The 24,626-nt window shown below is 38.1% G+C and overlaps 1 protein-coding gene across 1 annotated transcript in view; it reads left to right on the forward strand.

Moving 5' to 3' along the window:
• The first annotated feature begins 6,314 nt into the window (after positions 1 to 6,314).
• Positions 6,315 to 24,626, forward strand: part of LOC120328270 (attractin-like protein 1) — a 33,659-nt gene continuing 15,347 nt past the window's right edge. The window contains exons 1-17 of the mRNA XM_078114144.1: positions 6,315 to 6,452; positions 7,475 to 7,572; positions 8,361 to 8,450; positions 9,596 to 9,718; positions 11,352 to 11,474; positions 12,432 to 12,475; positions 13,443 to 13,605; positions 14,341 to 14,428; positions 15,076 to 15,337; positions 15,667 to 15,832; positions 16,611 to 16,750; positions 17,365 to 17,446; positions 18,314 to 18,378; positions 19,808 to 19,924; positions 20,964 to 21,124; positions 22,321 to 22,444; positions 23,601 to 23,783. Of these exons, the coding sequence (XP_077970270.1) occupies positions 6,363 to 6,452; positions 7,475 to 7,572; positions 8,361 to 8,450; positions 9,596 to 9,718; positions 11,352 to 11,474; positions 12,432 to 12,475; positions 13,443 to 13,605; positions 14,341 to 14,428; positions 15,076 to 15,337; positions 15,667 to 15,832; positions 16,611 to 16,750; positions 17,365 to 17,446; positions 18,314 to 18,378; positions 19,808 to 19,924; positions 20,964 to 21,124; positions 22,321 to 22,444; positions 23,601 to 23,783 (2,119 nt within the window). The 5' untranslated portion in view covers positions 6,315 to 6,362. The remainder of the gene's footprint in view (positions 6,453 to 7,474; positions 7,573 to 8,360; positions 8,451 to 9,595; positions 9,719 to 11,351; positions 11,475 to 12,431; positions 12,476 to 13,442; positions 13,606 to 14,340; positions 14,429 to 15,075; positions 15,338 to 15,666; positions 15,833 to 16,610; positions 16,751 to 17,364; positions 17,447 to 18,313; positions 18,379 to 19,807; positions 19,925 to 20,963; positions 21,125 to 22,320; positions 22,445 to 23,600; positions 23,784 to 24,626) is intronic.

Raw genomic sequence — 24,626 nt, forward strand, 5'->3', positions numbered from 1 at the left:
TCATTGCTCAAAACAACAAAAACGAGGCAATGTTTGCAACCATGCTTGAATATCTGTTTGGGCGACAGAAGTGTCTGAGCGTCTGGTTGCAGAAATTGCAATTGTTACCTATTGCGTCATTATTGACTTATTGCTGATTGGTTATAGCAGTGTTTCCCAACCCGAGTCCGCGGTCTCAAATGAGTCCGCGAAGTGTTTGAATGAGTCCGCAACGAGATAGAAATTCACTGCAGCCGCAAACGTTTTTGCGAAAGTTAACTATCAGCCAAGTTACGATTTACGTTAAAATTCACATAAAACATAAAAAGCAAGTTTATTCACATAACATTAATCAAGTCAATTATTACTAGTTACTGAGTAGGGCCGGTCATATATTCGAATATTCAACTATTAGAATAGCAATTCACTATTCGAAAATTTGGTAACAGGTGACGCGACAGCTCAAAACGATTGGATTTCACAACCCACTTGCGAATTTCCGACGAAAACACGAGCACACACGTGGTGTTTCTCGCGGGTTCGAACAACGAGGAATAAATTTTTTTCTTAGTAGGTGTCATGGTGGCAACCCAAATTTTCTAAATTGAAAAGTGGCAATACAAGATACTAAAAATAAAACGGAGAACACCATAAATTTTGTTTTATGATTGTACGCGACCGATTAAAAACGCTTCTTCAGGCATTGCAAGGTGGGTGGCAAGGTGGTGAATATGTATTTTTGATTTAATAATATATACTTTAAATATATTTTTAATAAGTACTAAATCAAGTTGTACTTTCTGGACATTTATAGCAGATAGTAGGATTTTTCTAACGACGATAACAAATTTGCAAGATCTCTAAAAATATATATCAAAACTAAATATAATCAGGCAATATGTTAGCATATTGCTGTGGCATTTTAAAGAAGTAATGCTATCATCTTGTCGTAGGTCGACGCAGCCGCGAGTTACCATGAACACAATTGAAATAGAAAGACATTTTAAATTCTCGTCGTTGTCATGGATTGAATATTGTGCGACAGAAAAGGCCCATTATACACTAAAAAAGTCGGCTCTTTTAACGGACGCGTAATTGCGGCGATTTTCCGTTTTTTAAATTCGTTCAAATTTCGTTGTGTTTGGTTTTATTGCTTCTTCACGCAGAGTACGGTTGCGATAAACGCACCTTGAGTCCGCAAAGGTTTTCGCCGGTGAGAAATTAGTCCGCGACCAAAAAAGGTTGGGAAACGCTGGGTTATAGTTATGGAAAAAAAACAAGAAAACTGAAAAACATTCATAAACGCTCAGCGAATACATAAAGTAAGGAAGATAAAGCGTTGCCGGCATTATTTAGCCAACTGAAAGGTTAATTGCTGAAATAAGTCAAATCTGCTCGCGTACCACTTGAAAAGCTCTCCACACATACCACAGGTTGAGAACCACTGAGCTACTTATCATGGGAAGAGTCGATGACACGACTTAATCATATGGCGAACCACGATCTCTCGTCCGGTCCGGTCACGACTCACCAGTCCATGTCGGATATGGAATTACTTAGTCAGTTATTTGTTTCGGATGATGCATGCACTTGGTGGTGTAGAAAGCCGGGTACTCCCGAAGTATGTGAACCAAAATGGCGACTACGGAGCGTAGTATGTGTACCAGGTTAGGGTTAGGCCACAATTTTATTCCAATTTTCCTTATTTTAGTTCTATTACGAGTTCACAAGCCAAGTGACTCCCATAGTATTTGTACCTGAAATTATAGCCTAACCCTAACCTGGTACACATACTACGTTCCGGTGTCCGCCATCTTGTTTCATATACTTCGGGAGCAAGGTAATCAATAATACAACGCTTAACACAATGCGCCACACCACAGTAGAATTGCGGATCGAATGCGCACCAAGATGTCGCACAACCTGAATCTTAACTGGTACACACATACTTTGTTCAGGTTGTGCGCCATCTTGGTGCGCATACTTCTGGAGGTCCAGAAATTTGTATTAGATTCTGTTCACACGAAAAACTGTAAAAATACCCGTGACTCTGATAGGAAAAAGCCTTGTTCAGAGAAAAGATGTGATCGAAAACGCATATAAAAGAGAATATCGAACGATTAACAATTATATATATATGAAGTCTAAAACAAAGTATTTTTTGCACCGTTCCGGTATTAATTGATCTCTGAGTTTCGCGTAGCGTCGGATTAAAAACCGTGTACCTATGAAAGAATAGCAAAATTTTGAATGAAGTATAAGATCTCGTAGCATTCATAGGAAAATTAGGAACGAATAAAAGCAACAGCCCTCTAGCGAAAAATACAACCTTAAAGGCTTAAACCACTAAAATTTTGAAGCGATGAGTTCATTATTAGGCGAGTGAATTCCATGACAACCTGGTAAAAAATACCAGCAAGAACAACAACAACATGATAGCACGACGATCTACTTTGTGTTCAATAATATTGAACGATTCACATAGCACGGGTAGCGCAAATTCCATCAACACAGCAATATCGCCTTCAGGGAGCCATAAAATCCAATTTTAAACAATTAGAAATTGTTTAGAATATTGTCACAAAGAACAACGGTCAATACAGCAATGTTTTTGAACATATAGGAGATTTTGTTATAATTGTCCACACAGACTCGAATCTTTGTGATCTTTAACAATAAGGGCGACGTGTGGAGAATGCGTGAAAAAAAATGTGCGGTACTTTTTAAACTCTAGTGCGGAAGTGAGCAAAATCTTTTGTCAGTCGGGCTTATAACCAACTTCCCAAATTCCACAGCTCTCTCACGATATATCTCAACGTCTGGCGCGTCGTGTTGGATAGTGTTAGGCTATCCCTTATCCTTTTGTATGCGACACATTCATCAACGTGATCTCAATCGCATACCGCATAGACTCAGTTCTTAACTCCACCTTGTAAATAAAAAAAATTAAAAAAAAAATATTTCTGTGATATTCAAAAATTTTATCGAAAAAATTATTTTTATTTAAATAACCATGAATATGAATAAACATTTTATAATTGCACAGGGATTGTTCGAGGCCCTGGAATGTTTCGTAGTAAATATACCATTGCTGATGACACAAAATATTTTTGGCATATCAAAGAAAGCCACAAGCGGTGGTTTATTATTTCTAAAGCTTACAGAAGTGCTTCATATTTTTATTTCTAGCTATTCGCCGAATAATACAACATGTTATGGGACACGTCAGTGGACATAACGATCGTTTCAATATTATGTTGTTGTTCATTTTCTTTATCATTGCAAAATCGCCTTTTTTCTTCGAATGGACTAATTGCTTTGAAATTATCAGTAGTTGAAGATTGATTTTTTTTGCCAGAAGGCTATTAGTTTTACTTATTTCAAAGATTTCTGTGGACTTTAAGAGATTCTTTTTTTGTGTGTCAGAATAAAAAATAGCGGCACCTTGTAACATGTCCATATATTTGAGCATAGCTCTCTCTCTCTCTTTTATGATAATTACGTTAATAATAAATATGAAAACTTACAAAATGACGAAAAGTCGACTTTCTTCCTCAGATATAATGAAAGTTTTGTGGGCCCAAGATTTTTCTGACGCTAAAAATGGGCCACATGATAATTAAGGGAAACAGCCGATAATTTATAAATGAAAAACAGAATGACGTCAGAGAATTTACGAGCAGGACGACAGCCACTCCTCAAACAGACGATTCTCGTGTTGTGTTTACACTTCATCGCATGACTCTGTCAATCATTAATTCTAGAATATTATGCACCTACCAATCGTGAGCTATCTTTAAAGCAACATTTGAAGCATGATTTTGTACGGGCCATGTTTGGAAGACGCAAACGCGAATATAAAATTCATAAATTATCCTATTTCTCGAAATTGAACACTGCATAAATCGAGTAATAATAATAGTACTCATCTTTGGTCATACATGGTTGTATATGTATAGGTAAATCGTTCCTCGATACTGAGTAAATAGGTATTTGATAACAGCGAATGAATTATACTTTTCATAACAGCGAATTCGAATGACAGTGAGGCTAGATATCTGGCAGTATGGAGATGGTTGGAATTTTAGTTTGAAAAAGAAAATATAATAGGAACTTCAAAAGGGTACTTATATGTGTTTTTCTGCTAGAATAACAAAGGTTAAAACTCTCATGTTTGTCACGGTGAGAGAAAGCCGATCGTTAAAACATTAGGCGTACCGTGGTCTGAGGGAAGGGTACACAGCAATTTTTCGTGGCTTGAAACGCTTTTGAAGCCCTCAAAAATATTGAAAAGCCACGTTTCCGGCCTTCGGTCGGATTCGATATATAGCTGTTACGGACTAACCTGGCAATTAGAAATTTAAGGACCAATTCCTCTTCGAAAATTCCGGACTAGATCCCCGCCATTGTCTCGAACATAGGAGTAATGGATCGTAAGATTTGAGATGTTTTAAATAGTGCGATGACTGATATAATTCCTACTAAGATACCAACTTGTAGAAAATTCGTATTTATAACGAGAGGGAAGGTGATCGGTAAAAACGTGACCGACCATCACGTATGGCACGATTTATACTTTTATCCCGGGGACGAGGGAAGAGGGAAGCCGATAAGACGGCTTAATCAGATGGCGAACCACGTCCTCTCGTCTGGTTACCAGTCCATGTCATGTATGGGATTAGTTATCCAGTTAAGTGTATAAGCGATTCAGCACTGTCTCCTTCGTTTCATTATAAAAAGAAACTTGGGGTTTGAGGAATGATCAATATAGACTTTTCTGTATTTTGTCCGGAAAATAAGTTTAATATGTATGTATGTTTGTGCGGCCTTTTTGATAAATATTAAGAATCAAAAGCGGTTATCATATAATTGGTGATTTATACAACAGGTTACAGGGGTAAGGGAGGAGTATACAAAACCGTTTGTGAAAGTGAGTTTATAAGACTAGATAACATCTATGAATACGGTAGATCCAACATAACAGGAATGCAAATCAGAGTCAGCAAATTGTGGGGAGATAACTAATTTTGGAACACCCTGGCCACGTTTTAAAATAATAGCGCTATTTGCATTTCTAATTTTAACTGGATAAATAAGAATATTTTTTTTTTGGGGGGGGTCTTTACAAAAGATCTCCTAATTCTTGCCTGTGCTTGTATCGCCTTTACGAATATTATTTGTATTATTTTAATCACTCAGTAAGCAAAAATACCCATGAAAAGTATCTCTCGATAATAGTCAAGTGTTAGGTCTCAATGGCAGTTAGTTGACCACTCAAGTACAAAGCAAGCAAAGACTACTTTTGTCTTGGTGAGGGAGGGATGAGGATTTCCAAACTAGGCAGAGGGAGAAATTTAAAACAAATGGTGGGTACTACTGGCCTATGACATTTAAATCAATTTATTTAGGGGTTTTGTCCATGATGTTAATAGTTTTGTCCCGAGCAAAGTTACACGCACTCACTCAAAAGTGAAGGGGACATCTCTGAGCAAAGTTGCACTCACTTCAAAGTAAAGAAGCCTCACCTTTGAGCAAAGTTATGTGACCTCACTCAGAAGAAACAAAGACTTATCTTTGAGCAAAATTACAGGCACTCCCTCAGAAGTAAAAGAGACTCATCTTTGAACAAAGCTACAGGCACTCACTCAGAGGTAAAAGAGACTCCTCTCTGAGTTAAGTTACAGGCACTCATTCCGAAGTAAAAGAGACTCATCTCTGAGCCAAATTATGACCACTCACTCAGAAAAAAGAGACTCATCTCTGAGCAAAGTTATGGGCACTCACTCAAAAGTTAATGAAACTCATCTCTGAACAAAGTCACAGGCACTCACTTAGAAGTAAAAGAGACTCATCTCTGACCAAAGTTATGGGTACTCACTCAGAGGTAAAAGGGACTAATCATGGAGTAAAGTTATGGGAACCCTTTCAGAAGTAAAGGAGACTCGTCACTGATAAAAGTTGCGAGCACTCACTCAAAAGTAAATGAGACATATCACTGAGCAAAGTTACATGCACTCACTCAGAAGAAAAAGAGACTCATCTCTTACCAAAATAAGAAGCAAAGGAAATTGCCTTTTAAGCAAAGTTGCCCAAAGTGCCAAGAGCAACTGACACTTTGAGGAATTTTAGTGAAGAATCATGCATCAGTAATTGCTCACTGACGTACTTATGTCAATACAATTGAGAAAACAGCTGTGAGGTTTCCACATAATTTTTGTTCTTGAAAAAACAGATAAAAATTTTTGTCCAATAATCATGCAGGAAGTAACAGATGAAACTGCAAGCATGTCTTCAAATATAATTGTTAAACTAAATATAATTTAACATTTATGTTATTATATTCAGTTATTAAGTTTATTTATCTTTGAGTTTTGAACAAAAATATGCAACAAATGGCGAGTTTGCTTCTCATTCTTATTGCCATCTCAGCAATATCACCATCGCTACAAACAACTACATGCTCAGGAACTAAGGTCAGTTCATCCGTTTGTCCATTTATTTATTTTTTCCCATATTACGCTTCCCATGCATTCACTCTGACTAAGGCTTGTACAAGCAGATTTTGATGAGCTAGTGTTATTTGTGGAGACAGGATTATTTCTGGAATCCGATTTACATAAATATTTTTGGGGCCCAGGAAAGTCAATTTCAAATTTTTGAAACTTGAAAAAGGGACCCCTTGCTACTTACATCGATATTTTACCCCAAATTGGCCCGATATTCCTCCCCGAATTGGCCCAATATTTTACTCCAAATGATCCCAATATTCCACCCCAAATTGGCCCGATTTGTTCACTTCAATTTGGCTCAATATTTTACCCCAAATTGACCCGATATTTCACCCCAAATTGGACCTATATTTACCCAAATCGGCATGATAATCTACCCCAAATTAGCCCGATATTTTACCCAAAATTGACCCGATATTTGACCCCAAATTGAAGTTATTGCGGTGGCAATATTAATCATTTGAGGAAAAATTCCTCATTAGACTGTTAAGACAGACAGTACAGTAAACCTAAATTTTCTGCAGAAAATTTAAACTTGCATTTTCCATCACTATTGAAAGTCATGATTTCTGACTCTATAGCAGAGGTGGGCGACTGATTACCCCCTGGCAGTCACAGATAATAGACTTGGTTACAGGGCCAGAGACTCAATATGAATAACAAACAGTTGTTTTACAAATAACTAGCATAATAGCTAATGTTCCAAGTGGCACAATTATATTCAGATGCAGATAATACTTGGGAAATTGCGTTCTATGTTTTAGCCGACGATGTTATTATTTTCAGCAAAATTTTAAACTCAAATTTATATCCATAAAAAACTATAGTCACAATTTCTACAGGCACAAGTAAGCCGGATGAAACACTTCGGTGGGTCGGAACCGGCTTGCGTGCCATAATTTGCGCATCCCTGCTGCAGAGTATTCAAAAATACGACTTCTGCTCAGACTCCATAGCCCCGAATCATACAATACACTTTTTTGCAGAAAACTGAATGTTTCCATGGTGAAGAGATAGACAAATACTGTGTGTGTGATGAAGGCTGGACTGGGCCTGAATGCCAACATTGTCAAGGAAGATTCTTGTGGGTTTTGTTTATTCAAAGAGTTTTAGACAACCACTGATATGATAAGAGCAATATAGGATAGGATTCACATATTTATCCCAATAGATGAGATTCAATTAGACAGCTCAACGATATGGAGAGCTATGTCCTGCCTGGGTTCGCAGATTTGGATTCTGTGGTGGATAATTATTTGCGAGAGTATTGCTGGACTCCTCCCCGCTGTAGTGGGGTTCACGTAACCGCTGGTCAGTTGCGATTTCTCCCACCATCACGCTCATACATAATAATCAAATCGATCGAAAGTTAGGGGATCCCCCTATTCATCACCCTGACTCTATAGTGACACCGCGTGTCCCATCACTAATTAATTAATAACTCGCTAAATATACGACATAATTCATCCAAAATAGGCTTCTGGTCCGAGCTATGATGAATGCACATGCAAAATTTGGAGCAGATTTAACCTCGCTTTCGTGAGATACCGCGTGTATCTAACAGACAGACAAACAGACAGACAAGCATACAAACAAACAGACAAATACCTATCAACATACTTACCGATCTTAAGATCGATAAGTAATAACTGGCTTACTACCGGTAATTGCATACCTGACATGGACTGGTACAAGAGGTCTTGGTTCGCCAAATGATTAAGTCGTCTTATTGGCGGCTTTCCTTTCCCCGGGATAAATATGTAAGAGCAATCCTACCCAGTGCGTGCTTGTCTAAAGCTTTCTTCGGGGTGTAGATGGGAAATGTTTCAAGATAAAAAATAATCCGTCAATTTAATCTTCTTTTTTTTCTAGGTTGGACACCAAGAAGGGATGTGTATCAGATGGTGACTTCGTTTTTGTGAGATTTGTGAATTGTTTGTGGCTGATCAAGCTTGACCCTATGTGAGTTGTTTCACTTATGTGACTTTTGAATTTATGTGAAATTTACAAATATAGTTGAACAATTTGGATCCTTATGTGTGTTGTATTAGTTATGTGACATTGTTTATGTTACATTTCAAATTTATGTGTGTTACTTATGTGAAATTTGTGAATTGTATGTGAATGATCAAGCTCGATTCTATGTGAGTTGTGTTATTGATGTGGTAATGTTATGTGATATTTGTAGTGCTCTATGTGCAAATCAAATTACATCCTATGTGAGTTGTATTACCTCTGTGAGATTTGTGAAATGTATGTGGCTGTTTAAAATTTACCCTATGTGAGTTGTATTAGTTATGTGACTATGTCTATGTGAAATTTTCAAATGCTGTATGTACAAATCAAACTCTGTATTATGTGAGCTGTATTAGTTACGGCTTCCTCCACCATCAAGTCCATGCTTCCGAAAACAAATAACTGACTAACTAATCCCATACCCGACCTGGACTGGTAACCAGATGATTGGCCGTGGTTTGCCATATGATTAAACCATCTTATCTGCTTTTCTCTCCCCCTGGATAAATACGTAAATCCTATCCTTATGTGGGGTTTGTGAATAGTATGGAGATCATCAAACTGTATTTAATGTGAGTTGTGTTAGTCATGTGACTTTGCTTATGTGATATTTCTATATTTATGTGACATTTGCAAACGCTGTATGTGCAAATCAAACTCTATCTGATTTGAGTTGTATTAGTTATGTGAGGTATGTGAATTGTTTGTGACTGATCAAAATTTACCCTATGTGAGTTGTACTAGTTAAGTGACATTGGTTGGTGCTCCCGTAATTTGTGCACCAAGATGGCGGACACCGGAACGTAGTATGTGTACCAGGTTAAGGTTAGGCCAGAATTTCAGGTACAAATACTACGGGAGTCACTTCGCTAGTAGGGGAACTCGTAATAGAACTGAAATAAGGAAAATTGGAATAAAATTATGGCCTAACCCCAATCTGGTACACTACATTCCGGTGTCCGCCATCTTGGTTCACATACTACGGGAGTACCCATTGGTTATGTGACAATTACAAATTTTTGTGACATTTGCAAATGCAGTACGTGCAAATCCAACTTTACCCGTTTGCAAGCATTCATTTATTATTTTAGGCTTATGGAGCCCAACCAAACACTGTATCTTACATTTGCTGATGTGGCTGTATCCTGTTACGGACTATCGATGGAAATATATGATGGGGACAGTCTGGCTTCACCACTGCTAGCAGCTTATAAGTGAGTATTGAAATAACAAGGGATGTTGAGTCTAAACCAGTGATTCACAAAAGATAGACATAGAAGGTTTTTTTTGAGGGGGCGTAAGGCTAATTAAAAATAAAAACATTTGTTAGATTTGATATTGCCCGCCTTATTTTTGATATTTACATTTCTATATTATGTACACATATTTTCAACGTTTCTTTTAAATGAAACATACTTTCGCCTTACTATCTGTTATTACTTATCGATTTTAATCGGTAAGTATGTTGATAGGTATTTGTCTGTCTGTCTGTGTGTATGTCTGTTAGATGCATGCGATATCTCATGAAAGCGAGATTGAATCTGCTCCAAATTTTGCATGTGCATTCAGCATATATCGGACCAAAAGCCTATTGATTTTGGGCGAATTATGTCGTATAATTAGCGAGTCATTAATTAATTGGTAATGGGGCACAAGGTGTCACTATGGAATAAGAGCGCTGTTTTGGGGGATTCCCTAACTTTCGATCGATAAGTCTTCAGTCTCTGACGGATATTCTCGTTTGTAGCTTATTACCACTAATTTGCCGCATGCTTTTCACCCTGTAATATGGCCTATTTATAATTCATTGCTATTTGCATGTTTGTGCCTATTTAAACTATAGTTATATATAAACTATTTATTACTGAGTGTTCGCAATCAGGCTATCTCTAGCCGCTTACACGTATCAGCATTTCAGACCTCTGTCTACCCGGTTAATCAGGGAATACCCTACGAGTTATCCGGTAGGATGGCATTTTCAAACCTGTACATTTTATTCTTAAAACTTAACTTCCGAGCTTCCAAATTAAATTAGATGGAGAATCTTGGGTGTCGCTGCTCGATAACCAAATTTGGTTCCCCGCGGCTTCCCTTCCCCAGTAAAAATGTGTGTTAAATTTAGTTTATTTTTTGATTTTGTATATTATTTTTTTGCTGGTTGGAAAAAATAAAATTGACTATGACTATCTCCAGCTGCTCTGTGGCCCCCTTGCAATGGCATGGCCTCCAAGTTGGGATCCACAGCTTTAAAGTCTTGGCAGCTCTTAGTACTTTGGTGGTTGCCCAAAACGCGCGGCGCGGCGGTGTGGCTCAACGGGTTAAGCGTTAGGAATACGCTCGCCACCGCACCTCTAATTACTCTGCGAGGGTTCGCAGGTTCGAATCCCATGCAGAGATGGTTATGTGCGAGAGGATTGCTGGACTCCTCACCGTCGTTGGGTGGTTCACGTAACCGCTGGTCGGTTACGGCTTCCTCCACCACCAAGTCCATGCTTCCGAAAACAAATAATACAGTAAAATTAATCCCATACCCGACTTGGAATGGTAACCGGACGAGAGGCCGTGGTTCGCCATATGGATAAGCCGTCTTATCGGCTTTCCTCTCCCCCGGGATAAATATGTAAATCCTATCCTAACTTTACTCAGAGATCAGTGTTTGTTTCTCACTCAAATTTTTTTGTGATTTGAATTTTGGTAAAGGTTTATTTCGCTGTGTTGTGTAACAAATATTTAGAAATGAACTACTGACTTGAGTTAGAAAAAAGTGTGACTTATGTGCAAGTATATAGTATACTGTTTTTATATCTGTCCAAGATTCTTCATTTAAATTTATTCATTGTTTTTCAGGGGAACAGTGTCACCATCTAAGACAGTCTTTTCACCAAACTTAATTGCTTCCTCTGGAATGGCGTTGATAAAGTTCGATAGCCCACAAGTAATGAGTAACAAGGGATATGTGATCACCTATGAGTGAGTTATTGAATTGACTTCTCAAAAGTAATTCCAAGTTAAGATAGGATTTCATATTTTTGCTAGATAGAGGAAAATTAATTACACAGTTTAATAATACGACCAACCATTCCCTGTTGTCTGGTTTCCAGTTCATGGGATTAGTTAGCCAGTTATTTGATTTCAGGAGCATGAACTTGATAGTGGAGGAAGTCGTAACCGACCAGCAGCTATGTTAAATACCTTAATGCAGTGAGGACTCCAGCAATTCTCTTGAACATAATTATCCCCTTCGGGATTGTAACCGCATCTCTGATTACCCTTCATGGGATCGCAGGTTCGAATCCCATGCGTGGATGATCATGTGCGGGAGGATTGCTGGACTCCTCGCTGCCGTAGGGTGGTTCACGTAACCCCTGGTCGGTTACGGCTTCCTCCACCATCAAGTCCATGCTTCCGAAAACAAATAACTGGCTAACTAATCCCATACCCGACCTGGACTGGTAACCGGACGAGAGGCCGTGGTTCGCCATATGATTAAGTGGTCTTATCGGCTTTCCTCTCCCCCGGGATAAATGTGTAAATCTTATCCTATCCTATCCTAAATCCATGCAGTTTTCTTGGATGTGCAATGACATGTGTGTTCATATCTTGAAATAAAAGATAAATATTAGCTTATTCATCTCATGGCATGGAACATTTCACACTGTGTTGAGCGTTGGGAACATGCTTGCCATAGTACTTCTGATGACCATTTTCATGTTCGCAGATATGAATCGCTTAGAGAATAATTATGTGCGAGGGAATTAAATTCTTCACCACAATTTTTGATATATTTTTTTACTCAGGACCTCATTATTCAAATAGAAATCGTAAAAAAAAAATATATAGAAAATTCATTTCAAACTGGTTTCAGGGGTTATTATCTTCACCACAGCAAAAAAACATTTATTAAAATAAACCACCATAATTTTTCAGATATGCAGATTATGATGATGACTATGAGCTAATCGGTGAAAAAAGTAAGTTTATATTTCCTCAAGCTTAAGGCCTAGTTAGAGAGTATTATCAGGCTTTTTTCACTTATATTTTTGGCGCTCAGAGAAGTATGTGCACCAAGATGGTGCACAACCTGATAACCCTAATCTGGTGCAGGTACTTCGAGAGCACCGTATTTTTTTATTATTACAATCAGTGGTGCATCTTCATGAAATAGCGGCCATGATAGTTGTGGGCATTTTCGAATACCTGATGATTTCAGAAAGGAATCGAATATTTTTTTCCGAATCGAATAATGTGACTTTTTTATTGTAATGGATTCTCCAGACACATAAATTACTGAAAACATAAAATCCATTACACAATTAGTTCGCTGAGCGTTCAAACACAATGAAAAACATGTTTCAGCAATAACTAACTAGGAGAACAAGTTATATGTTGAAATTGCGCCGTAAAAATATGGTTTCAATAAATTGGTGATTGTATTCCTAATGCCCAGCACAATGCGCTACACCAGTGGTTCCCAAACTTCCAAAAAAACCATAGTGTTATTCTTCAAAAGAAAATAAATCTAAATCCTGTCTAAATTTCGAGGAAACACGGTAAGAAGTGCTGTACAGTGTACAAAACTGCTATGCGTATATAAGCCACATGGTGATTCTTTGTGTATCAAATATTTGTTCCTTTGAGAAGATCGTAAAAAGGAAACTTTCACAGATTAGAATTCAATTTAATTTCTTTTGTTTTATTGAAGATTTACGTATTCGAGTCGCCATCGATCCTAATAACCAGTATAATTAATCCAAGCTTTCTACATCTTTTCACGACCCACTCGGATTCCTTTTGTGACCCACCAGTGGGTCGCGACCCATAGTTTGGGAACGGCTGCGCTACACGATTGAGCCAATGCATATAAGTACAGTGTTTATGTATACGTATATGGACTACTGATTACTGATATAGCCCTAATAATTGCTTTCACAATTGCAGGTCCGAATTTAAATACGCATATTGGTGACTGGAGGTCATATGAATGGACTGCGTTGACCTCTCAAGGTCGTGGGTCAATGAGTTTCGCTTTGAATGACAGATATATTTATATTTACGGTGGATTCATGTTCGGAGGGGAAAAATTACAAGACCAAATGCTGAGGTATGTAATTTCTTGACCTTTTTTTTAGTTTCACTTCTATACAGGGTCTGTATAAGAAACCACTATAATTATGAGAATCTTCCAATTATCCTTAGAAGAACTGGAATTCTTTTGGTTCAGCAACACATCATTTTTTTACACCATAGATGAGATGGGGGTCATAGGGGTTAAACTTGAGATCTTTGGGGTCCAAGCACAGACCATCATGTTTGCAAGTTATATTTTCAGTGAACTCTGAACTCTGAACTAATGTAACATTTCTTGGGCATTTTCCGCCACATGCTCATGAATTTTATTGGAACCATTCAGTTCACAAATTGCAGGTTTATACTTTGCTATTGACAAATGAATTTGCTTCACTTTGTAAAGACTAAATATGGAGAAAAAACATGAAATATTCAAAATACTATCTTACTTGATAATTAATTTGTTCGACTGTTCGGTCAAAAGTAGGTAGTAATTTGATGACATTGAAATATTTGGTAAAAAGTAGAGCTCTTCATCGTGATGATAATAATTCTGCTCTTTAATACAAAATGACTTCAACCTAGCAAGCTAGCTGAAACAAGAGCTAGAAATAGCAGCATTGCTTCTTTTAATTCACATTTAGATTATTCTGACAGTTCATGCTCCAATGATTTTACTAGTGGCAAACTCAGAATTTGACTAAAATTGGTCAAAATTTTATTATTGAATCCGATTTTTGTCAACTTTATTATTATTTTCTATTTGCAGGTTCGACCAAATCAAGTATTCAGTCTCTGCAATCCGACCTAGCTTCGTTCCTGCTGCAAGATTTGGGCACACTATGATAAGTTGGAAGGTAACAATAGGATTTTCATATTTATTCCATGCAAGAGAAAAGTTGATAAAACGGCTTATTCGAATGGCTTGACTTGTCCGATTACCAGTCAGGATAAGATAGGATTTACTTATTTATCTGGAGGCAGAGGAAAGCCACTAAGACACTCAATCATATGACGAACTGCAGCGTCTTGTCCGGTTACCATTCCATGTCGGGTATAGGATTAGTTAGCCAGTTATTCGTTTCAGATGCATGGACTTGATGGTGGAGGAAGCCATAAATGACGAGCAGTTATGTGAACCACTCGATGGGTGTCTCAAGTCCAATAATCCGAATAATCTTTCGAACCTGAACTCGCTAACTGACCATTTAGCAATGATTCGAGCGTGTTTCTAAAGCTTACATTTTGTATCTGAACAAGTTTTTGAACAACGAATGAAATCTTTGATGTTATATCAAATTTTTATTTGCTTTTTATGTGTTGAAGAGTGGCGAGAGTTTAAGGATTTTTCAATTTAATCTGAATTAGAAAGCCAATAAGATGACTTAGTTGTATGGAAAATCACAACCTCTTGTCAGGTTAAAGGCCAATGTCAGGTATTAATCAGGTTAACCATTTTCCAGAATTTTTTTTTATTCTAATCCTTTCATTTTTACATTTTCAGGACTCTCTGATCGTTTATGGCGGTATCATCCGTGAAAGCTATTCAATAACCAACCAAGTGTGGTCTTTCAATATAACAACTCCAACTTGGGTTCAAATCCATCCTTGTTTAGAAAACTGCACTCGAGAGTCAGATCCTCCCACATTAGTGGGCCACACTGCACACATGGTTGAGCTAAAAGACATGCGGAATGTTATGCTTGTAATCTTTGGTTACCATCCTACATGGGAATTCAGTAATTTTGTGTTTGAGTATGATATAGGTGAGTTCGGTTTTAATAGACCACGTTTAAAAAACCCTGACTAAAACTGTACAATTTACTATAAGCCAATGGAATTACTCTGAACTACACAATTCCAGTATTCAATATTCTATACTTAATATTAATATTCTATTTTTATTTTTTTTTGTGTTATGATTTTTATTATTATTTTCAACAATTCATGTGGGTTGGGTTTTTAATGACTAAAGTCTATTGTAGCCTACCTAGTGGAGGTTTTTGTCCACAGAATAGCTCTATGGCCTTCTGAGGGGCTGACAGCCCCAGACTACAAAATCCTGATATTAACCATCTCATAATTTATCTTTTAGTCAACAATGCTTGGACCAAGCTCAAAACTTCAGGAGCGATTCCACACGGCTCATACGGACATGCATCAGTTTTGGATGAAACGGACAATTTGATTTATGTTCATGGCGGAATCAATGCTGCAGAAAAAGGATCTATGCTTGTGTATGACGCAGAGAATGAGCATTGGTTCGTAAATATTCATATAAATAGTGATAAATGCATGCCAGCAGGAATATATTAAAAAGGATAGGTCACCATTTCTACTGAAACTCCATTGATAACAGATTTTACACCGATGTTTTGTTTTCAAGATGAAAATAGTTTCTTCTTATTGATTATGGGGAAAGATGCTGATAATTTGGACGGTCATATGGCAAACCATGGCCGGGGGTGATGTGCTAAATATTAGGAATATGCGCACCATCACCCCTCTGATCGCCCTGTGTGGGTTCACAGGTTCGAGTCCCATGGGAAATAATTATGTGCAAAATAAATTGCTGGACATCTCATCGTCGTATGGTGATTCACATCTCCACTGGAACTAGGATAGGATTTACATGTTTATCCAGGGGGAGAGAAAAGCCGATAACACGGCTTAATCATATGGCGAACCACGGCCTCTTGTCCAGTTACCAGTCCAGGTCAGGTATGGGATTAGTTATATTGTTTGTTTTCGGAGGCATGGACTTGATGGTGGAGGAAGCCGTAACCGACCAGTGGTTACGTGAACCACCCTACAGCGGCGAGAGTCCAGCAATCCTCTCGCACATGATCATCCCCGCATGGGATTCGAACCTGCGATCCCAGGGTAATCGGAGATGCGTGGCGAGCGTATTCCTAACGCGTAGCACGATGCGCCACACCGCCGAGCCAACTAAACGAGAAGTTGTGGATTGCCAAATAATTAAGGCACCTTATCAGTATTCCTATTCCCCACAATAAATATGAAAACTCTCTTCCACAGGTCATCTCTCAAGTCAACAACTCCACAGCGATTTCTTCATTCAATAGTTTTGATTAACGGCACTCTGTTCGTCTACGGAGGTCGGGCTGTTTATTTACTCCAGTATTGTGAGGATGTTCCATTTGAAGCTTATGACCTAGGTGGGTGTAAAGATTTCACAGTTTGACAATTTTGTTCAGCTGCTGTTATTGTTTTTTGAGGTTACCATAAAAATAGGATGACATTACTGTGAAATTTGAACCTTAAGGCTGTGCATTGGTACGTGTAAGGCCTGAAAGCACATTGTAGGAAATCAAAGTCTTGACTGCTTGGACTTGACCAGATATTAGAAAAATTTGTTCACAAAGGGTCACACTTCCACTCAAGAAGTAAAAGATATTTATCTCCGAATGAAGTTACTGACATCCATGAAAATTCAAATTCCATAACATTATTCCATACTAATTATTGAAAGTATTTGAACTCAAGCTGTGAATATATGCTACCTGAATAAAATGAATAAAAAAAAAAAAAGTGAAAATTTGGAGCTACTCTAGTGGCACCATATGCCACCCAAATGCAGTGAGCAACACTATAGCATGAGATATATCTCAGGGTACTACTATAGTGTAAAGTCGGCCACACTATGAATTGAGTCCACTTCAAGCTGTTGCTATGACATGAGATCTACTTAGCGCTATAGCAGCACCAAAATGATTTCATCAAAATGCTTACAGTTACTTGTAACTACTAACTTACTTACATTTCTTCTCAGCCACCGATAATTGGAAAGGGATCCCAACACAGCTTTCTGCAACAGGAAACAGATTTGGACATCTTGGTGTGAAACTAGACAAGTATGTCTTTGTTATGTTGAGATATATTTGAAATGATTTTATTTTATCCGAAGGGGAGGAAAGTCGATAAGACTGGGTTATCTATATGGCAAACCACGAGCTTTTGTCTCGTTACAAAGTCGGTTCGGCTTCATCGTATGGCGAACCACGGCTTCTCATCTGGTCACCAGTCCATGTTTAGGTATGAGATTGTTAGCCAGTTGTTTGTTTCAAGTACATAGTATTGAAGAGGTGGAGCAAGCCTTAATTAATCAGCGCTTCTATAAACCACCCTGTGATGGTGAGGAGCCAAGTAATCCTTGTCCTGCCATCAAGTTTTAACAACTTCAACTCACAACTCTGAACTATTCAGAAAACAACTAAATTTGACCTGAAAATTTGACTTCCGACTGTGATAAAACTAAATTATGACCCCAAAAACTTCAGTGTTAGCCTTCACAACCGACTTTTTACCTATGTTATAAGGTGTCATCTACTCATAGAGAATTCTACTACCACTTTAGTTTTGAAGCTATTTCAACTTAAGTTTCTAAAATTGACAACAATTGGATTGTTTCGTTGAATAAGGGGTCACTGTTCTTATGTTGGTATTAAGAAAAACATAGATTTTAGCTTTTAACTATTAACTACATATATCCTCACATATAAGCCGACTCCCTAAAACGAAGCATTTGTAAAAATTTGCATATAAGTCTACCGCACAAATCGTAACACGCTGTATGCACCTATCACAGGAAAAGGTTAAGAAATTTAATAAAAAGTCGGCTTATATGGGAGAATATACAGTATCTATAAATTCTCAGTGTTAAAGATGGGAGTGTCTCTATAAAAGCTGTTGCTCATATTTTTCATATTTTGTTTTTACAGAACAATGTTTGTTTTTGGGGGAAACAGTGGAAGAATGTTTTCAGATGTATTAACTTATTCAGCATGTAAGTTGTGGTGAATTTTATCTATCCTATGTATTAAAGTGTAAACAATATTGTACTGTCCGATCCCCACACAGATAGATCAAAACAGATTTACCTAACCGATACATCTGCTGGAAGCTCACAAGATAAGAATTTATTCCCTCGATCAATCAACATGAAGTGACATGTTATAGTGCACAAAATGAACAGAAATTACGAATATGATTCTTTGTATACTGCACTTTTCACTCCAAACAAGACTCTTTAGAACAGGGGTGGGCAATTACTTTACTGAGTGGGCCGGTTCAAGATAACAGACTGGGCCGTAGGCTCAATATGAAACTATGAATAAAAACAGTTTATTTGCAAAAAACTAGTGTAACGGATAGGATAGGGAAAGGATTTGCATATTTATCCAGAGGAGAGGAAAGTTGATAAGATGGCTTATCCATATGGTGAACCACGGCCTCTCGTCCGGTTACCATACCATGTCGGGTATGGGATTAGTTAGTTATTTGTTTTTGGAAGCATGATCTTGGCTAATGTAATGGACGGCTAATGTACAGCAAACATCTATTGTACCAAGTGGCACAATAATTGATGGGATTGATGTAGCCTACTCCATGCGTTTATAAGCTTGTTTGAAATCAGGCTCGATGCTGCTTGTGCTGATTCATTAGACTGTTCGTAGGTTTGCATACGTCAGAGATCTGTTTTTATTTTGTTAATCTTCATACTTTGGATAATAATTTGGATGGGTGAATTTGAGGTGTCTGTGGCTCGTTTTGCACATTATATGCAGGCGCGAATAATGCACACCCCAGCTTTAGAAGTAGCCACTAGAAGGAACTCACCCGCTTGGCATTTTGTACTCAATATAAAAGCAATTGTTTGATTTCTCCTGTACGTTAATTCTTTACTATTATCTGTATTTATGCACTATTTACTTACTTTGACATACGGAGAAGGGTGCTTTGCTCGACTTTACAATATTTTATTGTCATCTTATGTGAACATTAGCTGTTCCATACACGCACAGCAGGTTAGGATACTTAGGAAAGCTAATGAAAATTGGTACAGCAGTGGTTCTCAACCTTTTATGGCTTGTGGCCCCGTTCCAGAGGCATGACCCCCATGTTTATCATTCCAGTGGTATTTATAGTATTATTTTGACTGGTAGACTTCAAATCTAATTGTGTTTAAATAATTTATGCTTAACAAACTGAGAGGACCATGTGAAATGACCCTATCAAGCAATGAAACTGTGGAGAACAAGAAGTTTCCTGTAGTGAGAAGTAAAATCAGTTTTTCACCTAGTATTGTGGCCCTTTTCGAAGTGCTCTGTGGCCTTCTGAATGGAGCCCCGGTCGGAAACGCTGTTGTACAGTGTGTTTAAAGACTTGTCTTTTAATGTACGATACGATATAACAGTGCAACCTTGTTCCTTCAGCTTCCATCCCAAGCAGAGGGACTTGCGACATCACAACTTTGCAGTCAGATTGTGACGATTCTCCATATTGTGTTTGGAAGAACGGAACTTGTGAAGAGTTCAGCTGTGGGATCAGTGGTAAGACAAACGTCTTGATTTTTATTTTTGATATTCAGAAAGAAAAGCTATTTTTTCCTATTTTTTTCAAAATTTTTTCCTACCGGTAAGTGAAAACAGTGTTTCTGGTTTCCCTATGCTTATTTGTTGCTGCTCACAGTGTTACAAAGATGTTTTGATCGTGAGGCAAAATTATTGCTCTCGGAAACAAGTCCCAGGTGTGGTATGACTCGCACCCACATTTTTGATTACCCTGCGTAGATATGAAGTTTGAATACTAGGGGAGAATAATTTTGTGTGAAAGGATTGCTGGACTCCTTGCTGCTGCAGGGTGTTCCACATATCCGCTGGTCAGTTATGGCTTCGTTCACCATCCAGTCCAGGCATCCAAAACGAATAGCTGGCTAACTAATCCCACACTCTACATGGACTGGTAACGAACGAGAAGTTGTGACTTGAAATATGATTTAGTCGTTTGATCTGTTTTTCTTTCCTCTGAGATAAATCCTATCCTACATGGGTAATAACAGGATAGTAGCTTTATACCAATCCCAACTAATTAATATTCGCTGATTATTTGGTTTCTGCGAGACTCTGTGCCGGTGGATCCGTATGCATATATTGCAAGGATGCTGTAGCAAGAGTAGAGATAACAATCCTAAGTGATTCAAGAGTCTTGCTGCACACTAACACAAATATATTTCTGTAACGTTTCGTCTGACCAAGGTCAGACTTCTTCAGACATACATTGTTCAAAGTTGAACGTTACAGAAATATATTTGTGTTAGTGTGCAGCAAGACACTTAAATCACTTAGGATAATTAATATTCAATCTCCTTTAGCTACCATCACTATATCAAGGTAGGCGGTTGCACGAACCTATTTATGATAGCTTTCAGATTTATACTGGGGGAGAGAACATCTATAAGATGGCTTAATCAAATGGCATACCATGACATCTCGTTTAGTCACCAGTTTATGTCCAGTATGCCCAGCTTGCTTACCGTAATTATTTTCTTCTATTATCTTTTCTGAGAATATTTAATATGTTTCATGATAGAGTCAGAATGTGAAAGCATCTGCAGTTCAAAGGATACATGTATGGATTGTCTCTCTACTGCCTTCCAGTGTTGTAAATGTATCTACTGCCATCAAAACTGTCCGAAGAAATGCTCCTCCACGTTCGAAAGTCGGGATTCAAGAATTCAAAGCTATGACTTGGTGAGTACTGGTGTTGTAATGCCGTGTTCCCCAACTCATAAGTTGCCTGAAAATTTCTTGGGTCTCTTGTATTTTTAACAACAACCTAAAAATTACTGTGGGGAATAAATGTTATATAAAAATGATTGTTTATATTAGTCATTTAATGTTGCTGTTAACAAGTACTGCATTTGGGTCGCTTGACAAAAAGGTCGGAAACCACTGCTATAATGTACATTTTCGCTTGTCAAATGTTACCAGCATGAAATTGCGCTGGCCATTGTACCATTGAACAGGTTAGCAATACTCAGATACATGGACACAAAAGTAAAATAATCACTAATATGGCCACCACAGTCTGTGATTTATAATACTAGCAAAACAGTGAACAGCCTTACAGGTTTAAATTTAGTGAGGGATCTGGAATCTCAAGTATTTTTGTGGTCAGTGTCAGGAATACGCTTGCCATCGCAACTCTGATTACCCTATGTGGGTTCGCGCTTCGAATCTTATGCTGATTACTGCACATGTGTTCACAGGTTCGAATCCCATTGGGGATAATTATGTGCGAGAGGATTGCTGGACTCCTCGCCAGCGTTGTGTGGTTCTTGTAACCACTGGTCGGTTACGGTTTTCTCCACTATCAAGTCCATGCTTCTGAAACAATTAACTGACTAACTAAACCCATACCTGACATGGAATGGTAACCGGGCAAGATGACGCGGTTCGTCATATGATTAAGCCGTTCTATCAGCTTTTTTTCTCCCTCTGGATAAATATGTAAATTCAATCCTATTTAGATATCTGTAGTGTGGAGTATTTTTGTGATCAGTTCATACTAATGATCTGATGATCCATATAATCAATAGCTAATATATCTCATTCCCCGGAGTTAGCATAGGATAAGATTTACATATTTATTCCAGGGCAAAGGAAAGCCGATAAGACAGCCTAATCATATGGTGAACCACGGCCTCTCGTCCGGTTATCAGTCTATATCGGTTATGGGATTAGTTAGCCAGTTATTTATTTTCAGAAGCCTGGACTTGAGTTACAAATATGACATATTATTGTATTTCTTTTAAAGTAGACACGCAAGGCAACGAGCAAGAAATATTCAATGACTGCTAAATAGGTTTTTTATAGAAATTACTGAAATTACTTCAAACCCAATAGTATTATAAAAAAAAATTTTCCTAAAAGCGTTTACTTTTCAGATTTCAGACGTGACCTCATGCCATGAAGAAGAAACTCAAGATAAGTACTGTGATTCATTTACTACATGTAACCAATGTAATGAAGCTGATGGCTGTGGTTGGAATGGATTCAATTGCAAAGCAGGTATGATATACAGTAAGAATTCCATATTTAATCCGGGGGAGAGGAAAAGAAATGAGGCAGCCATATGGGTAACCATGGCCTCACGTCCGGTTACCAGTCCATATTGGTTATGGTTGTTGTTAATCAGTTATTTGTTTCAATACTTGAACCTCATAATGGGGGTTGCCGTAACCGACTGGGGGTCAAGTGAACCCCCCTCCCGGGGTAGAGGAAAGTAGATAAAGCAGCCATATTGGGTAACCATAGCATCTCGTCCGGTTACCAGTTCATATTGGCCATGGGATAAGGTAACCAGTTATTTGTTTCAGATGCTTGGACTTGATGGTGGAGGGAGTCATAACCAGTCACTGGTTAGGAGAACCAACCCACGGTGACAAAGAGTTCAGCGATCTTTTGTACATAATTATCCCCCACGTCGCTCGAACCTGGTGATCAGTGGTGCGATGGCAAGGGCATTCTCAACACTTGCTGTGAATTGCAATTGCCTCTTACAATTTTGATTAAATAAAGTATTAAATGTATATTTACAAACTCTGTAATATTACTTGCTGGATTGTACTTGAACATCCTGCCATGCTCACAATTAAGGATGCCAGTTCATAGATACAAACATAGAACCTCAAAATTGTTCCAAATCCCTAATAGCTTTAGTAAGCTGGATCCCGTTACTCTGCTCAAGCAAAATTACAGTCTCTTGCCCGAAAGAGAGAACTTTACGGAAAGGTGATTCAATGGCCACAGATATGTAGAAATACAATGTATTGTATCTGACATCATCTCCACAGCATTGCTGGCAACACATGTTGGAAATATTTAATTCAAAAGAGCCTGTTGATTAACCCAACTTTGCAACTCACACATGATATAAAGAATCGACACACTATGGCGAATCTGAAACGTTTCAGTTTGACCCAAATGTATATTGGCTGTTTGTAAAGTTTTGAACAGTTTACTGAAAACCGGACTTTTCATGGCTTGCGATTGATAATCCTTTTACCAAATGAACCATACGAGATGAAAATATGAGCTCATATACCTTGGATAACTTCGACAGCGAAAAGAGTCTGTAGAAATATTCTTCAAGATATTGTTAAATATCAGAAATTATAGAAAAAAATGAATATCTGATAAAATAAACCCTAAAATTTTTGTTTAGGAAATACAACATTCGAATGTCCAGCCACCTGTCCAGATAGTTTATCATGTTCCAATTGCACGAGTTATTCTGGATGTGTTTGGTGCGAAACTACGGATACCTGTCTTTCCACAGATGTTGTTGATGTTTACTATTCTTACAGCTCATGCACTGATTACAGGAACAAAAAAGAACAATGCACAGGTATTATATAATAGGTTTCTTCATACTAATTTTGGGGTGCGGAAAGACAGTTTAATCTTTGTACAGAGAGTTTACAGGTTTTTAGTCCCGTGTACAGATAAGATAGGATGAATAGGATTTACATATTTATCCCGGGGGAGAGGAAAGCCGATAAGACGGCTTATCCATATGGCGAACCACGGCCTCTCGTCCGGTTACCATTCCAAGTCGGGTATGGGATTAGTTTTTACTGTATTGTTTTGTTTTCGGAAGCATGGACTTGGTGGTGGAGGAAGCCGTAACCGACCAGCGGTTACGTGAACCACCCAACGATGGCGAGGAGTCCAGCAATCCTCTCGCACATAACCATCCCTGCATGGGATTCGAACCTGCGAACCCACGCAGAGTAATTAGAGGTGCGGTGGCGAGCGTATTCCTAACGCTTAGCCCGTTGAGCCACACCGCCGCACCAGATGGTTGGAAATAGTCAGGTATTTCACTTTCAACCTGATATGGTCATCTTCATGAGTGCTTCCCAACCTTTTTGTAAACAACCCATATTGAAAAAAAATATATTTGGTACCGCTTTGCAACCCAAGGATATGCCCAAATACTGAACTTTTGTTTGCCATCAGCGAGTTTTTAAAATCGTGGCACGGCTTTATTTAGCAAAATGAATGCTGCCAAGTTTTACCACTCTGATAATTCCCGCATATACAATTACTATTGAGCAAAACTTCGATGCCAGAAAATGAACAACAAAATTTACTATAAAATAGAATTGGTTACTTTTGGATTTTTGTTGAAAAAACAAGCAACCCAATAAAACTTTTTGGTTAGCCATATGTTGGGAAAAACTGATCT

The sequence above is a fragment of the Styela clava genome, chromosome 7, assembly GCF_964204865.1.
Source record: "Styela clava chromosome 7, kaStyClav1.hap1.2, whole genome shotgun sequence".
Taxonomy (NCBI): domain Eukaryota; kingdom Metazoa; phylum Chordata; class Ascidiacea; order Stolidobranchia; family Styelidae; genus Styela; species Styela clava.